At 42.8% G+C, this 16,885-nt stretch overlaps 1 protein-coding gene across 1 annotated transcript in view; it reads right to left on the bottom strand.

Annotated features, from left to right (window-relative positions):
* Window positions 1-16,885, bottom strand: part of AUTS2 (AUTS2, activator of transcription and developmental regulator) — a 577,537-nt gene that overhangs the window by 60,640 nt on the left and 500,012 nt on the right. The window contains exon 6 of the mRNA XM_026861870.1: window positions 13,645-13,693. Within this exon, the coding sequence (XP_026717671.1) occupies window positions 13,645-13,693 (49 nt within the window). The remainder of the gene's footprint in view (window positions 1-13,644; window positions 13,694-16,885) is intronic.

The following is a 16,885-nucleotide window of genomic DNA, read 5'->3' as shown; positions in this document are numbered from 1 at the left end:
CCCCCCCCCCCCCGCCCCCCTTAGCATCTTTTTGAACCACTTTCAATAACATTGTAATGCTGCTCCTTCCTCTGCCCCACAATCTACTTAGTAACATAGAATCACAGAATCGTTCAGGTTGGAAAAGCCCCTCGGGATCATCGAGTGCAACCCTCAGCCCGACTCTACAAAGTTCTCCCCTACACCACACTCCCCCACAGCTCATCCAAATGACATTACCTATGCCTAAAAGGCAAGCACAAGCATTTTAGAGGAAAATCCCAATACCCGCACTTGGCTGTTAGTGTGACCTGTGTATGTGCACCTGTACTGATGCGCCTGAAAATCCTGATTTGCTACTCGCTTGCATGCACAGAAAAGGTAACAGTGTTAAGGAAAGGAGCAATTCCAAGAAATTTCAAGTTACGGCATCTGTCACACACTTCTTAATGCATCCACTCTATTTTATTACCTGCACTAAGTCACACAGGATTAGGAATACAGTCTAACACCCAGGAATGTGCTAAAGGCCTCCAGCGTGCTTTCCCGCATGCAGCGGAACCGCAGTGGACCCACAGGAGCCCTGGGCTGTGGCAGCCTCTGGAAATTTGGGCTTTGCCAAGACGATGAGCAGAGGAAGGGCAGTGCCCTGTGGCACCTGACACGAGGACAAGGGACTGTGTCCAGGCTGCTGGGCAGGTCCCTGCCCGGGTGCACCCGCCAACGCTGCCAGAGACCCAGCGGGCTGGAGGACCATGACCACAGAGGTGTCTGTCTTACTGGGGGGAATAGTACTTCGGGGACCCCTGCTGCAGGCCATCCCTGCCTTCTCAGGAGGTATTAACACACTCCAAAGAAAGGCGCATTCATTGCTTTTGTGTAACCTACTAGAGCAATAAAAACCATCATTAGAGACAATTTACTGGCTAATCTAATTTTTAAGTATGCACAGCCACTCATGGCAATCAACTTTAATTGTAATATCAGATGAAAAGGGGAAGATGAACTGCTTCCCGGCCCACCTATAAACTCTCTCAGATGACAGGACGCCTGTGATTTTTTTTAATTTTTATTTCTTAATGCTATTGTTAAGCCTTTGTTCTAAGATGTCAGCCATTTACCTTCAGGGAAATGACAGTGACTTGTCACAGACTGCTGAAGAGACCCTCCTTGCTGGCTGCAATAACCAGCATGCTATTTCCCAAGCTGTCACCCTCATGTCTCAGCACTATCTGCTGCTTAAAGATTTGCTCTGACACGAACCAAGCGGAGCGGTGTCTGTTATCATTAAGGGCTCTGCACACAGTGGTCTGTGTCAGCTGCACTGTGCTTAGAGTTTGCTTCACCCAATTATTTGTTTGTCATTTAGAGACTTGAGTATCGAGCAGATATTGTCAAGTTATTTTTGGCCCCCTGAAAGACTGGAAAAACATAATGAGGCCTTTAGGTGAATAACTGTCTTGGCAGCAAGGTGATAAGATGATGTGCTGTTGAAAGGCTGGATAGCAATTAGGTTATTTGAATAAGATGAAATGCTGGACAGAGCATGTGAAGACAGAGCAAACCACCTTAACTATTAAAATGCCACCCCCCACTTCAAGTTGTCAGCTGACTGTTTAAGCAAGGTGTTAATTTACTACAGGCTGGCTTGCCGACAAACTTATTTTTTTATCAATTCAAAAGATGTACAGACTTGTCCTACACGCACATATTACCCAGCCCTTTCCAGACAAGTGTAACAGCTTGCCAGATGATTATTATCAACATTTAATTGTATTACAGTGATTCCCACAAGCCCTGGCCATGGGCCTGGCTTGCACAGTGTGAGGGACTGTGCAAACAGGACAAAACATCGTTGGAACACCTATAATTTAAGAATAAGAGTCAGCATATAGATACAGGGAGAAGATATGGAAGCAGATGGAAAAATACTTCAATCAAGACCCATCACCAGAATAGGAAGGCTCGTACAGTGCCTAAAGCATTAGAGCGACCTGAAGAGAAATAGAAGGGGGGCACAAGTCTTCTCTCCTGCTCTGTGGCTCACCTGCTGTCCACATGAGACTGTTCCAGTAAGTTGGACTTACACCCACGATGCCCACAAACACACCTAACGTCTCGCAGGACTGGGTTCTGCAGAAGCAACCTTCAGAAATCATCACGCTGGTCATCACTACACACACTGAAACAAGTGGCTTGGGCTTGCCTGACTGATCCAATTGGGTTTTATCTACACAAATTTTACGTGGCATCCCCCCTGCATCACAGGAAACACATACAGCACCTGATGACCTGACCGCATTTGCCTCTGATCCTTTAAAGAGGGTCACTGGAAGAAGATACTTATTTTTGTTAAATATTTATGGAGGTGCACATACCGGAAAACACTCCGTAAGATAAGCACTAGCAACTCCACCACATTCAGCAGAGACAAGTACTCTCATTTCTTCTCCCTCCAAGTAGAAATTCATAGGTTTCTAATTTAGGCATGACATATCTAGAGAAACCATTGGGAAAACACAAGAGCAGGTACAACAGCCGATTTTTAGGAAGGAAAACTGCTCATAGCATGGAGAAAAGCTGCAAGACAAGAAAAGTGACCTTTGCAACACAGAAAACAAAAAAAGAGCTTTCTAATTCAATACATAGAGCCATTTGGTTTTGTTTTAACCTTACAAATGCTCAAGTACGAGCTTCTGTACCAAAAGATTATGATTTCCCTTGGAGCCGGAACCAAACATAGTCAACAGAGACCTGTTTGTTCATGGCCGTGGGTCTGGCCTCACATGACTTATGACATCTCTCTTGAGATATACAGAGCATCCCCACAAGCAGCACCACAGGCACAGTTACATGACCGGTACCAGCACAAGTTAATCAGTCCAGCTGCTTACAGGCTCGTGTACTCTAAGGGTTGTTCACCCCGTCTGCAATCAGACGTGACTGTTCAAATAAGAACTGGATTATAATGAGCTGGTTACTCAAGAACCACAGTCTTCAAAACAACTCTGCCTAGAATGGTCTGCTTTAAACATGTCTGATGTAATCATGGGATTTCTTTTGGTGTGGTGGAAGAGGACATACATGGTGTGTCATGGTTGGTACTATTGCTCCCAAGCACATTCTCATCCCTGCTGGGGGTATGTGTTCAGAGAACCTGGGCAGCACTACCCTTTCATGCTGCTCTTTCCAAAATGAGGACCACTTTCACTTTTCCATCCACATTGTAACTCCTTCCCAGATCCCAAAGACACTGGAGGCTGTTTATTCATACAGCCACAATCCTCGCCTTCAAATCAACACCCACTTGACTGGGAGTTAGAAACACAAGGAAGTAAGGAATTCTGGCAAGGAATTAAGACCAAAACAAAGACCAAGATCATTCCCCTGTCTTTCCTGATGAAGAGGTGAGGTGAGAACCCATGCTCTCCCAGTCAGCTAAGTAAAACCTGTTCAGACCTCAGGAAGCGTGTCAAGAGTACTAAGTAACAGCTTAGGTACCTCATACCTAGATACAGTCACATGCAAGAGGAAAAATTCAAGCAGTTCTCTCTCAGAAGTGTCAAAATCTCAGCATCCTTATCAGACTTTCCATCTACCAATGCCTGAAGTGTCTCATTGCCCCCCATAACCAACAAATCTGAGGACCACCTTGGGGACCAGTTCCCTCGGCGACAATGCTCTCTTTCTGCTACCCCAAGGAGAGCTGTTATTTCCAGTTCTGAAGCAGATCTACACTTGAGGTTAAGATTTATAGCAGGTGCTGTACTCCCATCACAGCTTCTCACCCCTCCACAGAGACAGCAGGTCCTGCTCAGCACTGAAAAATTGCCAGTCAGAGTTTAATAATCATTTATCTCAGCAACACAAGCAAGAAGGAAAGGGAAAAGAATCACCGTTACTATCACAGGACAGAACAAAATGGTTGCAGCAGAGTCTGTTGCACCCAAGCATCAATCCCACCTGCTGAAAGCTGCCGAGGCTGCAGTTGTACAACCAACCAACAGTAAAAACCAGCAAGCAAAAGTAAAACCAGGGCTTTTGTTCATCTGCTTTTGATTTTTATAATACTGTTTCTTTTAACAAATGAAGTTTAAGTGCTTATGGGACTAACAACCTAGTAAATGAACTAAGTATTAATTTGTGGCTTTATTACTCAGCAGACCTATGTTCATGAAGTAGTTCTTTCTTAGGACACAGCTTGCTCTGCAGCAGCTGTTTTCTATTACAAGCCGCTCAAATTCCTCTGCCTCCAATTTTCAAAAGTGCCCGCTAACTTGAAATATTTGGAAATGTGAAATATTTGGAAATGATAGCAAATTACTGTGGGAGCTCAGCAGCACTACACCTCGTCCCTCCCCCCACTCCTCTCATCATCCCGTAAGACACGCGCAGCACAAAGCCGCAGGTTCCTGCCCCCCTCTCTCACCCCAGGCTGAGCACTGACCCAGCAGCCCAAGTCCTCCAGATCCCTCTTGCCTCATGACCCCACAACATTTTGTGAAAACCCAGGAAGAAGCCACAGAGCACAAGTATCAACTCAGTGATCAGGTTCCCATAGAGGGCTGAGGAAGAAGGTGGCTTGGCCCATTCTTCAAAGACTGCATCACTTTTAGACAGCTCTAGGCAAGGGGGCAACACAGGGTTTGGGGAGCAACTCTGGCTGTAAACTGAAGATAGGAATAAGCCAGGTGGCCCTGGTGAGGTCAGGGCAAGCTGTGAGCATGCCTTAGGCCAGGACTTCAGCTGCCAGGGGAAATCCTGTTGCAGTAAACACAGACTCTAGCATTCGGGTGGGGTTTGAGTCTTACATTCTTGGACTTGGAAATTCTACCCTGGCCCCACTTTGAACCTCCTTTTGTGAGTCCAGGTCTTCAGCTCAAAAAAAGAAAAAAAAAAAAGAGAAAAAAAAGATTTTTTAGAACACAATTTTTTGGATAAGATAGAAGGAACCCCACCGCCAGTTCCTGCTTTCCCCTCCTAGCATATGTGAGTCAAGGCCATTAACTGCTCTAAAAGACACTTAAATCGGTTTATCTGCTCTTCTGCTTGCCACTATGTATACGTTTACACTGGCTTTTTTAAACAGCTTGCTGAATGCTACCCAACGCCCCTTTCAGACACACACTCACTCGCTACTTGAAGCATTTCTCAGCGTGCTCCTGGCAGCTGTACTAGTCACATCTAGCTCCGAATATAGTTTATGTTACACTAAATAACGGCACACAGGGCAAGCTGCGATCACAGGGGGAAGCTGTGCTGTGGCCGGGCTGCTCCTGCCAGCGCCAAAGGCAGGGGCAGCCCCTCTGGCTTTGTCCATTCTCTGCCTTGTGCATCTCTGCTCCCTCTCCTGCACCAGACCTTCCACTCAGGCAACTCAGCTGCAAAATCATCTCCCTTTCTTAGCTGCATTTGGATTTCTGATGAGAAATCAGCTCACAGAGTCCAACCAAAGCCAGTGCAGCAGCAAGGTGGGGGAAGAGAGCAGGACCTGCTGGGGACAGGGACTGGCTAAAGGTGCTCGAGCCCCCTCAGTCACAGAGGTGCACTAAAGACAGAAAAAAAAGGAAATAAAAGTGATGCCTGGGTGGCTAAAAGTCTCAAGGGTGTCACAGGATTTACTCTTGTGGCCCTCATCCAGCAAAGCACTTAAGTAAATGCTTGGTGTTAACAAGTGTTTAAAGTCAGTCAAGCGATGAAGCATGTTACTGATCTGAAGCCCAAACGAGGACAAATTAGGGTCTGTTTATTCTGCTCCTTGAGACTGTAACTGCCCTCCTGCAACCCTCTCTGTATCTTGAGAAATGCTGGCGTGGCTCCGCGGCAAGGCCCTGCCTTTGCTTTTGGATAATCTGTGCTGAGCCACAAGAAAGTTAAAAATTCACCGGTTTAAAGTATCATCCTTCACAAGGTCTTCTTTGCCACCAGAATGAACGTGGTAGCTCTCACTTGAAAGCTCGATTTCAGTTTTTCTGCCTACTCAGACAAATATTATTGCACAAGTCACACACTGAAGGTTTTTTCACATGTTCAGACTGTGTTTTTCTAGAAAAAAAAAAAAAAAAAAAAGCTGAGACTGGAAGCAATGGCGAGATCTGCCTGTGGTTCTCCACTCCTATTCCCGTACTTTGGAAAACAATGACTAATTCAAATGACTTTTGTGGGCAGTCTGCATGATAAAATAATATCTTACTTTGTGGGATCATTTTATGTGGAGAAACATTTAAACTATGTAAGTGTGGTGATGAAGGCAAAAGGCATTCTTGTTTGAGGGACTGGAAGAAAAAGGCCACTTTGCTTTGGTTTTTAAGCAGTTATGAAGACTTCACAAAAAAAAAAAAAAAGAAAAAAACCCCCACAATTCATATAGATGTCCCCATGAAACTCCTACTGACATCAAGAGTGTCAAGACCGTAGGATGCGAGATACTTTGGAGTGCTTTTTTTTTTTTTAAATTAACAGTAGCTGGATGTAATACAGCCTGAGCAAGGGGTGTTAAATTGTGCCAAGTGAGAAGACATTAGATCCTATAGAAAGAGGGACTACGGAGGTGAACTGGTGGGTTAGTGACACAGCTGGGTACTTGGGAAGCCCGGGCACCCCGCGTACAGCATGCGCTGCATACCGAGCACTTTCTGCACAGGGCCACAGCCTTCAAAAGATCTTAAAAGAGAGGTCTGCAATACACCTTGGATGGTGGCTAGAAATCAATGGCTTCTGATTTATTTTTTTTTTGAGCCACACACGCACACAACGTACAGTACCATGGTGCTACTGGAGGCACCGTTAATCCCCGCGAAGATCGAGGATACACAGCACTCTTCAGACAGCCGCATGCAATGGAAACACCCTGTGCAGGTTGTTCCCACCCTTGAGCTGGGACAGCTCAGGCTGTGTTGAGGAACCCTTTGAGGAGACCCTTTTGTCCTCTTACAACCTAAGCAGGCCCAAGTGGAGCCCAAGTCAACCCAGCAAAGCCCAAGTGGAGCCCAAGTCATCCCAGCAAAGCCCAAGTGGAGCCCAAGTCATCCCAGCAAAGCCCAAGTGGAGCCCAAGTCATCCCAGTATCGACATTAAATACGTGGATAAATCAGATGAAGGAACTGATTCATGTAGTTCGGTGCTATCTAAAACCAGATATCCATTGTGTAAGCACATTAGTGTTTACACAGTCCTTGGTTTAACTCGAAGGTTAAACTCGCGGAAGTAGATTTGCTAAGGTGACAGTTCTGCTGGGGTGAAGCTCATGCCTGCTGGTGTAAACCTGATGTAAATGGTCTTTGCCTCTCTGCTGAAAATGACATTGCTGTACTTTTCCAATTGAAATGAAATGTATTTGATAAGATAACAAATGCTTGGCAAAGCACATTTAAGTTATGTAAGGGAAAGAAGAGGAGGGAAAAAATCTTGTATAAGCAGCAAAACAATACAGCTTTATCTAATCTCAGCAACTTATTGCTGCTTGTCTGTGTGTGTGTTTTACTGACAAAATAAAATAAATTGAATCAGCTCACACATGATAACATGCTCTTTCCTACCTCATACTAATTGCTTGGCTAATTGATGTTTGTTGAACTTTCTCCATTTCATTGAGTGATTAGGTACAAAGCTAACAGTTGACATCTGTAGGCGCTTAACTGGCGTCTGTAATTACTGTTAATGTTAAATAATTGTTAGTTAATTGGAGTGGTAACCGACTGAATGGAATCCAGATTGTGAAGCAAAAAGAGACCTAGTTAAATAAACATACATTTTCAGAGAAAACAACATTTTATTACAAGGGAGAGACTAACAGCAGGCCAGATATGGGAGGTCTGCAGGATGCTCCATCTATGAAATCTCACGACAGACTCCAGCTTGGACTCCGCTAACTGCGGGTATGTCAAGGCAGGATCTTTATCATCAAAACACTCCTATCCCAAAAATTTTTCCACCTACTTTGAAAGGATTATTGCGATTTGTTATTTTACAGTCCGATGCTGATAAGTCTTTTTTGAGAAAATCAAATATAGGTTAATCTGTAAAACAAATACTCTCTTCAGAATAGATATGCTTATGTGTTAGTAAATATTGCCATTTTGTTCACTGAGACAGGAATAGTTTGACTTTGCTAAAAGCAACAGACTTAAATGAACTCTTAAGGGAATGTGATCACCAACTAACACCAAAGGGTAATTGATACCAGCCTAAATGGGCAAGGGTGTCTAGAACAACACTTTCAGCTGTCCCTGCTATTTTGGTCAAGAAAAGCCAATGCCTACAGGTGCTTGCACAGTGCTGGCTGATTTACAGTTTTGTTTGGAATTACTAAGTAAAAAATTTGTTAGTGAAGACTTGGAAGACTCTTGCTGTGTAAGATTGTAAGTTTTAGGATTTAAGAATACGAAAGCTTTTGGAAGAGGCTACCTTTGACTTTAACTGTCCCTCTGAGCACAGAGGGTACACCATGTTATCCAGCAACCTTTTTCTGCAGCTACAGAACAGCGATGGTATCTCCCAGCACTGTCAACCCCACCTGACTGCCAAGTCCCAGCCAAAAAACCATCAACATGTAAAGAGGGAGGGGGCATAGAGAGCATATGGATGGAGAGAAGTGGTTTGTACTCAGGAGATGCAGCCATAAGGAGAAGTTATGGAACAAATTCTTTGCTCACATAAAGACTTCATGGCACAGAAATAACTGCCTTGCTTTTTCGTGTATCAGAACAAAGGACCATCTCAAGATATATATTGACTTTTCAGTCTGCCTGACTTGGAAGTTAGAGGGAAGTGATGTACTGGTTCTTCTAATCTAACTCACAGCTACAAGAAACCTGGGGTCCTCAAACTAGGAGGCTTTTTCCAGTGCTCAGTCTCCCAGTAATGAGACATTGAGCTTTCACATGGAAAATACTGAGAAGTTATTTAAACCCACAAAACACAGGCAAAACAAGTAATCCAAAGCCACCAGGGAAGTCTCTGCCAGAAAGGCAAGGAGACACCATCATCAGGGTATCACTTTGGGAGGGCGAGCCATCATAACAACCACAAAAAAAGAAATCTGCAAAACTGCTCATATGATTCAGCAGTCCCTGAGGTTTGCTGGATGAGGGGTGGGTTTCCTGCAGCGCTGGGATTGCTCCAGAGCCCTAACAGCAAGCTAGGAAGAAGCATTTCAGTAAAGAGAAAAGAGGTATCATGGAGGACCAACATATGCAGACAGCAGCCCTCTCAAAAATCAAAAGTAACACTGAGAGCATATACCCAGTGAATGAGGATGTTAGGTAGATTCCTACAGACCCCTGGGAAGGAGGGTGGCAGCAGCAGCCAGTTCTGTGGTGTAATGGCCATGTTAATATTGCACATGTGCCATCTATATAGTAGCCACTCGACTTCCATTCAACATGAGATGCTGTGGGGATGGTTTACTCGGAGAGAGCGAGAGCACTTCTCTACAGCCAAGGATCTCCTGTGAATGGGATCAGCAGACAAGTATTTGCCAACTCTAGCTCCTTACTTGTTTACAGAAATAGATGTCGTAGAGGACCCTCAAGAAGTGATTCACCACAGTCAAACCAAGGGAGAAACAACAATATGCCTGTTTTTCTACGGAAGGGATACTGCTGTAGAACTGACTAAAAAGCCAGGACTTGATCTGACCGGTATTTCAGCCATGAGTGAAGACTAGTAACCCAGACACCTTGATCTACTTCCAGCTGGGAGTATAAATATTTCCCTGACAGCTGGTGGTGCCACAAAGCAGAAGGATTCATAAAGTTTACATGAACATCCTGTAAACAATTTGAACATAAAAAGCTGTAACAGCCCAATTGTGTTCCTGATCAAAGGCAAACTTCAATATACAGCACAAATGAAAACTTCATCACTCTGGGACTCATTTCTCCCTCCAGGAAAAGCTGTTTTCCAAGGGTACGTAGGAGGGAGTTAACATAAATGAAAATACACAGTAGTAGTAGGAACTGGCTGCCCTACACCTTCAGATGTGTCTATTTAAATTATTAAGAGATAATGGAATTTAATTATGCTGGAAAGTCATGTTACAAAAATTCATTAACAAAACCTGTACTTTGGTCAGGATTAATGGTGCTAAGGTTGATGCTCTCAGAGGGTAAGAAAAAAGTTATGTTTGTTCAAAGACATAAAGACTAAGCAGCAATGCCAAACTGGAAGGGAGATGACAGACCTGGGGCTGCGGGCGGGAGATGCACTCCTCTTCCATCCCTCATCCATCTCATTCATTCAGACGTTAACAGCTCCTTTTTCAAGCATGACTAAGGTCCCAGACCCCTGGGTGCTTATCTCCCAACACAGCCACCAGGATTTCCACAGGAATCATTTCCCTAGATAATTTTAAGCATTACACGGTAAAGTGTTCCTGCCCAAGCGGTGGAGCACAGGGCTCTGATTCATGACCGGCGACAACTCATTTCAGCTGCAGCTACAGCGATTCCTGGCCTGAGGACCAAGGCACGTCCCTCCCAGATTCCCACCCTGCTGCAGACGTGGCGCAGGGCTGGGACCTCTGGGAGCAGTGACGGCGCAGCGCTGATGTGGGAACCCCACAGCCCCCTCCAATGCGGCATTGCTCAGCTATGACACATAACCCAGCCCTGAGGGGCCCCGACATCCACATGCCACCCCTGAAAACTCACATCACTCTTCTACATTTAGGGATGCATCTTCCCATTCAACTCTAAGGGCAGCTAACTCCTAAAACAAAGTTAAGGAGCTTCTCCTCAAGGGGTTTTACCAGCTCTTCTAGGGACTTTTGGGGGCGATTTCACTTTGTTCTAGATTTCTTAATTCTTGGTACTTCTGAGGAAGGAACTGTTCCACGTTAACACAACCATACTAATCCATCACACCTTTAGTTTGATCTCATTTTTGGCCTCGAAGTCCACAACTAAATGACAGAAAGGGGACAAAATGCATACACAAGACTTAAAATACCTCAGGATTTTTACCTGCTTTGTAAATATATTGCTTCTGCAATTTATAGCTACCTCAGCTATAAATAATTCTGCAAAATAGAAGTGGCAAGGATAAAAAAAAAGTACGTGTGAGACACGGGTAGTGGTGGGCCAGTGGAGAGGAACAGCCGTGGACACGGAGGGATGTACACTTGTCAGTCGGCCGAGCCCTCCCAGCCTAGTCCATCAGCCAGGAGCTTTGAAGGTTTCATCATGATTTACCCAATGCAAATCTGACCTTTCTTACAAGTGACTTTTATTGCTTTTGGCAAAAGCAGCCACGGACAACACAGTGGGGAAGAACTGGCTTGGAAGCAAACAGAATGAATTGCAGAAAGAGAACTTGAACTTGGAATATATCAAACTGACAGCGCCCGGGCAGTCGTCAGACATCCCCAGGGCAGACACTTAGAGAAGGCAACAGCCTCCCAACCACTGCCAGCCGCAGCGAGAGCCCCTGCACCTGGCTGCAAGCAATTATTGACATTATCTCCAAACAGGGGATCTTTTTTGAAGCTCTTTTCCTGATATTTAGCAGTTTGAATGCTAATCCCTTTAACAAAACTGTCTCCTATGCTTTTTCCGCCCTCTTTCCCCTTAATCTCTTTCTCCCAGTGGAAAAAAAAAAAACAAAAACAAAAAACAAACCAAAACCAAAACAAAAAAAACCCCAAAATACCAGTCAGCCTAGTTTGGCCGCACCTGGATTTGCATTGATTCTTCCCTTGTCATTCATGTTACCAACAGGAATTAGCATATGGCTTTAAGGGGAAACTCAGGAGGAGAAAAGAAAGACGCCATTTTGATGGAAATAAGGGGCAAAGGAATAATCTACCATCAACTAAAAAGCTTATTTGTGTACGGTTTCCCAAGCAAAGCTTCGAAAAGCCCATGTTGATTTTAGGCTACACAAAGAAACCCTAATCCTTCCAAGGGAACTAAATCACCAAAGAAAAGTACCTCGGAAGAAAAGGCTCCCTGTCAAGCATGGGTATTCACAACCAAATAGATGCCACGAATCAAGCTCCGTAAGTAAACAAAAATAAGAATGTGGGAAATGTGTTTGATTCAACAACAAAAAAAAAAAAAAAAAAAAAAAAAAAAAAAAAAAAAGGAAGAGGAAAAGGGGCCTACTCTTCATCAATCACCTCCCGGGGGGAGGAGAGCCCCTCACCCTGGTTACAGGCCTCCATCAGGAATGTGGATTCACTGCCTGGGCTTCTCCATCCCCCTGGCCCAGTCCCAAGAAAGGGCTGCTCAAATGTCAAAGCTTTTTACAGCGAATTAGCAAAATAAAGATGCAGTCACATGTAGTTTGGGGGCCTTGAGTTACTCCAAACACACAACTCGTCCTTTCTACTTATCTGTGCCGCCTGTTCTGTGGAGGGGCTGAGGGGGACCCTGTAAACGCAATTCATCAGGAAGGATATATTAGCTTGCCAAGTGAGATAACCTAGTTAGACAGCAGAAATAATCCAGACTGTATTTCCAAAGGATGCTAACACACGAAAAACAGGAATGTGGATCCATAACGCAATTACATACAAGTATAATTCAATAGGCAGCAAAAGACTTCAGAAGCAATGGCCCATCAGCATGGGAATCCCAAACGTAATGGGGTCCATGGCGTCCCCAGTTAAACCTCTACAGCTCCGTGGAAGTAAAAGACACAGAAAAACACCAGAATGACCCACTTAAATAACAAACCCAAACCCGGTGAAAAGCACACAGGGCAAATACTGAGCAAATCCACAACTAGTCCACAAAAAGGACCTAAATTTCAAGTTAATCAAAACCGTCTCTTCTAATGCAAAGCGACTCAACCACTCTAAACAACAGTAAGTTAAAACACCATGGGTTTACAGACCCTTTTACTAAACAGTCATCACGGAACTGCCATCAAGAAGTAGGACAGTGGGGTGAAAAACAGATGCGTTTTGAAGGCTTTGAATTATATTCATGCCTGGAGCTGCTCCCTTGACCCTCCTTGCAAAAACACAAACCAAAATAAGAATTAAAAATAGAAAACCCCTACAGCCTACAGTCCTTCTGATAATGCTGCTTCAGGACATGCTGCACAGAAGCTCACTGGCACTGATTTAGGGTAAGTTTTCCTTTAATGTACTGTTATATCATTAGCCACTCTCTCTCTGGATTGCTGTTTGGAAGAAATTAATGGGATACTGAATATTTAAATGTGGCCCTCTATATCATTTATTAACTCTACAGAAAGCACACAGCACAGTAAGCCATGGTTTATGACTATTATCCTGTGAATACTAAACGTTGGCTGGTTATTACTGTCAGCAGTGCAAATTGGCTATTCATAATTCCACGTCTATCATGTAGCTGATGAGTAACAATCAAGTTAAAACATTTTGAAAACTCTTACAGTTATTTAAATGAGCTTAAATTAAAGCCATTTGTAAAATAAACTATTCCCTAATATTGTTATTTAAATTAATTCTGACCTGGCAGGCAATGCATTATTTAAAGCCTATATTTTATATTAAGCAAAGCAATTACCAAGCATACAGAACATGTCTGAAACCAAGAGAAACATAAAAAGCACTAACAAGCTGATTGCGACATTTCTGCAAGACAAGTTACATTTCATCTCCCATTGAAATTGCCATGAAAAGAAATGTGTGGTGAAAAAAAAAAAATATGTTTGTGATGTGAATTGCAGTCTTACCTTTATTTGTAACAGCGTTGAACAGTTTTTCAGAGCTGGCATCAGATGCCTGAAAGACCAATAAAAAAAAAAAAAAAGAGTTACATTTTCTACAAGTGATAGATTTCAAAAGGCATGGCGGTATATTTATATACACACATATGTATGTATATTTTAGAGAAACAAATCAGGTGACAAAACCAAGACAGCTCATGGAAGCTGCAGCCTCCCAAGAAAACTGTCCATAAGGTGGTGCTGTTTGGCTGTGCTTCACCACCCTGCAGTGCAGATATTTATTTGGAAAGATTCTATTTAATAAAGAAAGAAATGATTTTTTTATTATTATTATTCAACGTATTAGCCGCACAGAAACGATATTTTTGTACTGTAATTATCCAATACATTCTGACATTGATTTTGCAATGAAGAAGAATCATGATTTTGACTCAGACAGCATGGCTTTGGGAATTCACAGAATTGCGGATTTCTTAATTAATTTTTAAAGTATTTCTGGAGACCCCTGCTGTGTCAACCATTTGATTTTTACCATCTTTAAAGCAGTGCTGATAACTTAGGTTAGTAATTTCATAAATGGCTGTGACAAACTCTTTGAAAAATAGAGTATGTTAGTATTTAGTATGTATTTCCACATAACATTTGCCTTCATCAGAATAACTGATTCTTGACACCACACTCTGTATAAACTAATAATCCATTTTATTTTTCATCAAGCCATCTTTATCCGTGGGAAGATTTTCCTCCCAATACTGTGTGAGTACCTCATCTACTACTGCTGTTTGTAGGCAAGCATGCCAGTTAATCTTTCCACCTATTATTAAAAACCCTTAACTTAAGTTTCACACAAATACGCTGAGCTCCCCCTTTCAGAAACAGCAATGGCAAGAAAACAGACGGGGGAAGGTAACCCTGCAAATGTTAATTTTACAAACATCCTGAGCCCGAAAGCAGAAAGCATTAAGTTTATGCATCTGTGTGCTGCTGTGTTTGCGCACACACACATACATAATACACACATACATACATCTACAGCTCAAACTTCTACCACCTACACATTCACAAAATGCAGAGAGCTGTTCAATTTTGGACTCTGTCTTGGATCCAACCCCGCTGAGAGATAGTCTGCTGTTTGAAAATACATCGAAAGAAATGTGCTCAGTAATGAAAATACTGCAAACAGGGATAAAATGCAACACTTGAGAAAGATTTTAGTCTTCTCCTAGAAACTGTTTTCTCACTGGATTCAGGAAGAATAATTAAAAATACTGTCTATTTGGAAAGCAGGCTGCTTTTTTTTTTTTTTTTTTTTTTTTTTTTTTTTTCTCAATTCAAAACCAGATAACAACCATCAGAGAAGCAACATATATTAAGTATCTTGACGGCACTAAAAACTTAGGTGTGACATTACCGATAAATAAGTAGATATGATTCAGACTGCATATCACAGTGTAGTAACACACTGAAATAATTTGTTTGCCCTCAAGTTAACAACATACCAGATTTCTATGATTAATTATTAAAAATAACTTTATTCTTTTTCAGACTTCTAGACAGATTTTACTAGAGTGCTGCTGGCTTATTTAAAACCTGAGCTGGTGTATTTCTTCTTGGTTAAATACCTTGTAAACACTGGATTTATTACCCAATGATAGATTTATTATTCAGTGACGACTTTCTCTAAATTAATGAAAATATGTGAATAATGCACAAATTGAAAAGATCAAGAAGGCCATGTGCTATAAAGAGCAGTCCAATATTAGTCCAACAAATTAAAAGATGCTCAATGCTTTCCTAACCTTGCCAATCAGCCTGCTCTCTGATTAAAAAGAACCTTTTCCAGTGAATTTTTAATCTGCTGTTGTCTTTTTAAATGCACCTTCTCTCAGAAGTCAAAACTCCCCGATTCATTCTTTCTTATTAGAAAGAAAATCCAGTATTAAAAAGCAAACAAACTTCTTAGAGCTTCAGCTCTTACTTTATTTTACTATTTCAAAACAAAACAGCATAGGGAAGCTGTAAGATGCTTATTTGCTTGATTTTTCCAAACACTAGAGTGAGGAAACAATTATTTTTTTATTTTTTATTTTTTTAAGAAGTTTGTTGTAATGCCAAGCCTAGACCAACAGATTGTTTTTAAGCTATGTTTTTTCAGGCACATCTTTTTCTATGCTATTGTAGAGACCAGTCAGAAAGACTGATGTGAAAGCTGGAAGTGGCACTTCTTGGACGTAACGTGGTGCACAATACATCCTGCCTGAGAATCACTCGTGAGCAAACTGGGAGATGATTATCAGTACAATATGCGTCTAAAAAGGGAATAATTGTACAAAGACAAAGCTTGTCCGAGAGCGAATCTCATTTTGCATTACTGACCACACACTACTGAACAGAAGAGCAACTTGAAAAAAAACCTCATTGCCTGGGTTACCATAAAAATAACCCAAACCCATTTCACTGTCTTGAACGGTGAGATGGAACTTTGACTGCCTGTTTCATTACTTTAAAATGCGGCTTTAAATATAAAAGAGCAATTAGGGTAATGTACCAGTGATACAGTAGTGAATACAGCCTCTGCCAGCACACAAGATACTGTATCCATTCCCGTGCAACTATTATTTTTTCGTAGTGAGGTAGTCACATCATGCAACAACACTGAAGGAACAAAAAGCTACATTAATTTAAAAAAACCCCAACCAACAACTCAACACTTAACGCGGAGGATACAATCCAGTGCCTTTGCAGCGCTGACCTAAAATCTCCTCTGTATTGACAGGAATCTGTGCAGACAACAGAGTGCCTTTATTTCCATGCCGGGTGCTCTAAGGCAATGTGCTCAGCCCTTGATGTTTAAGCAAGGAAGAGGAGCCTGGCTATCCCTTTTCCACGAGAGAAGTAAAACTCTTCGTTCCCCTTTACCCTGATCACTGCCAGGTCCTGCCGGAGCAGCTGATGGAGAGACACTGTTGGCAACGTTACGTTTTGGGAGAGCGCAGGGCTCCAGCGCGCAGAGCCTACCCGGGGTGCCTCATGCCCCAACAGCCCTCCGGGTTTGGGGGGCCACCCTCCCCGAGCCCCCGCACCGACAGGGCGACAAGCCCCTTCCTTGCACTTTGGCCGCCTTCCACTACAGATCCCCTTGTTACCAAGCGCAGCTTAATCCTTTTCAACACGAAATGAGACAAGTCAGCAATCCCTGGGCTAAAAAAAAAAAAAAAAAAAACACTGGAAAAAAAAGAAATGTCCC

This window comes from Athene cunicularia, assembly GCF_003259725.1.
Source record: "Athene cunicularia isolate RWA chromosome 19 unlocalized genomic scaffold, athCun1 chr19_part1, whole genome shotgun sequence".
Taxonomy (NCBI): domain Eukaryota; kingdom Metazoa; phylum Chordata; class Aves; order Strigiformes; family Strigidae; genus Athene; species Athene cunicularia.
This window is presented reverse-complemented; position numbering and strand designations above follow the sequence as displayed.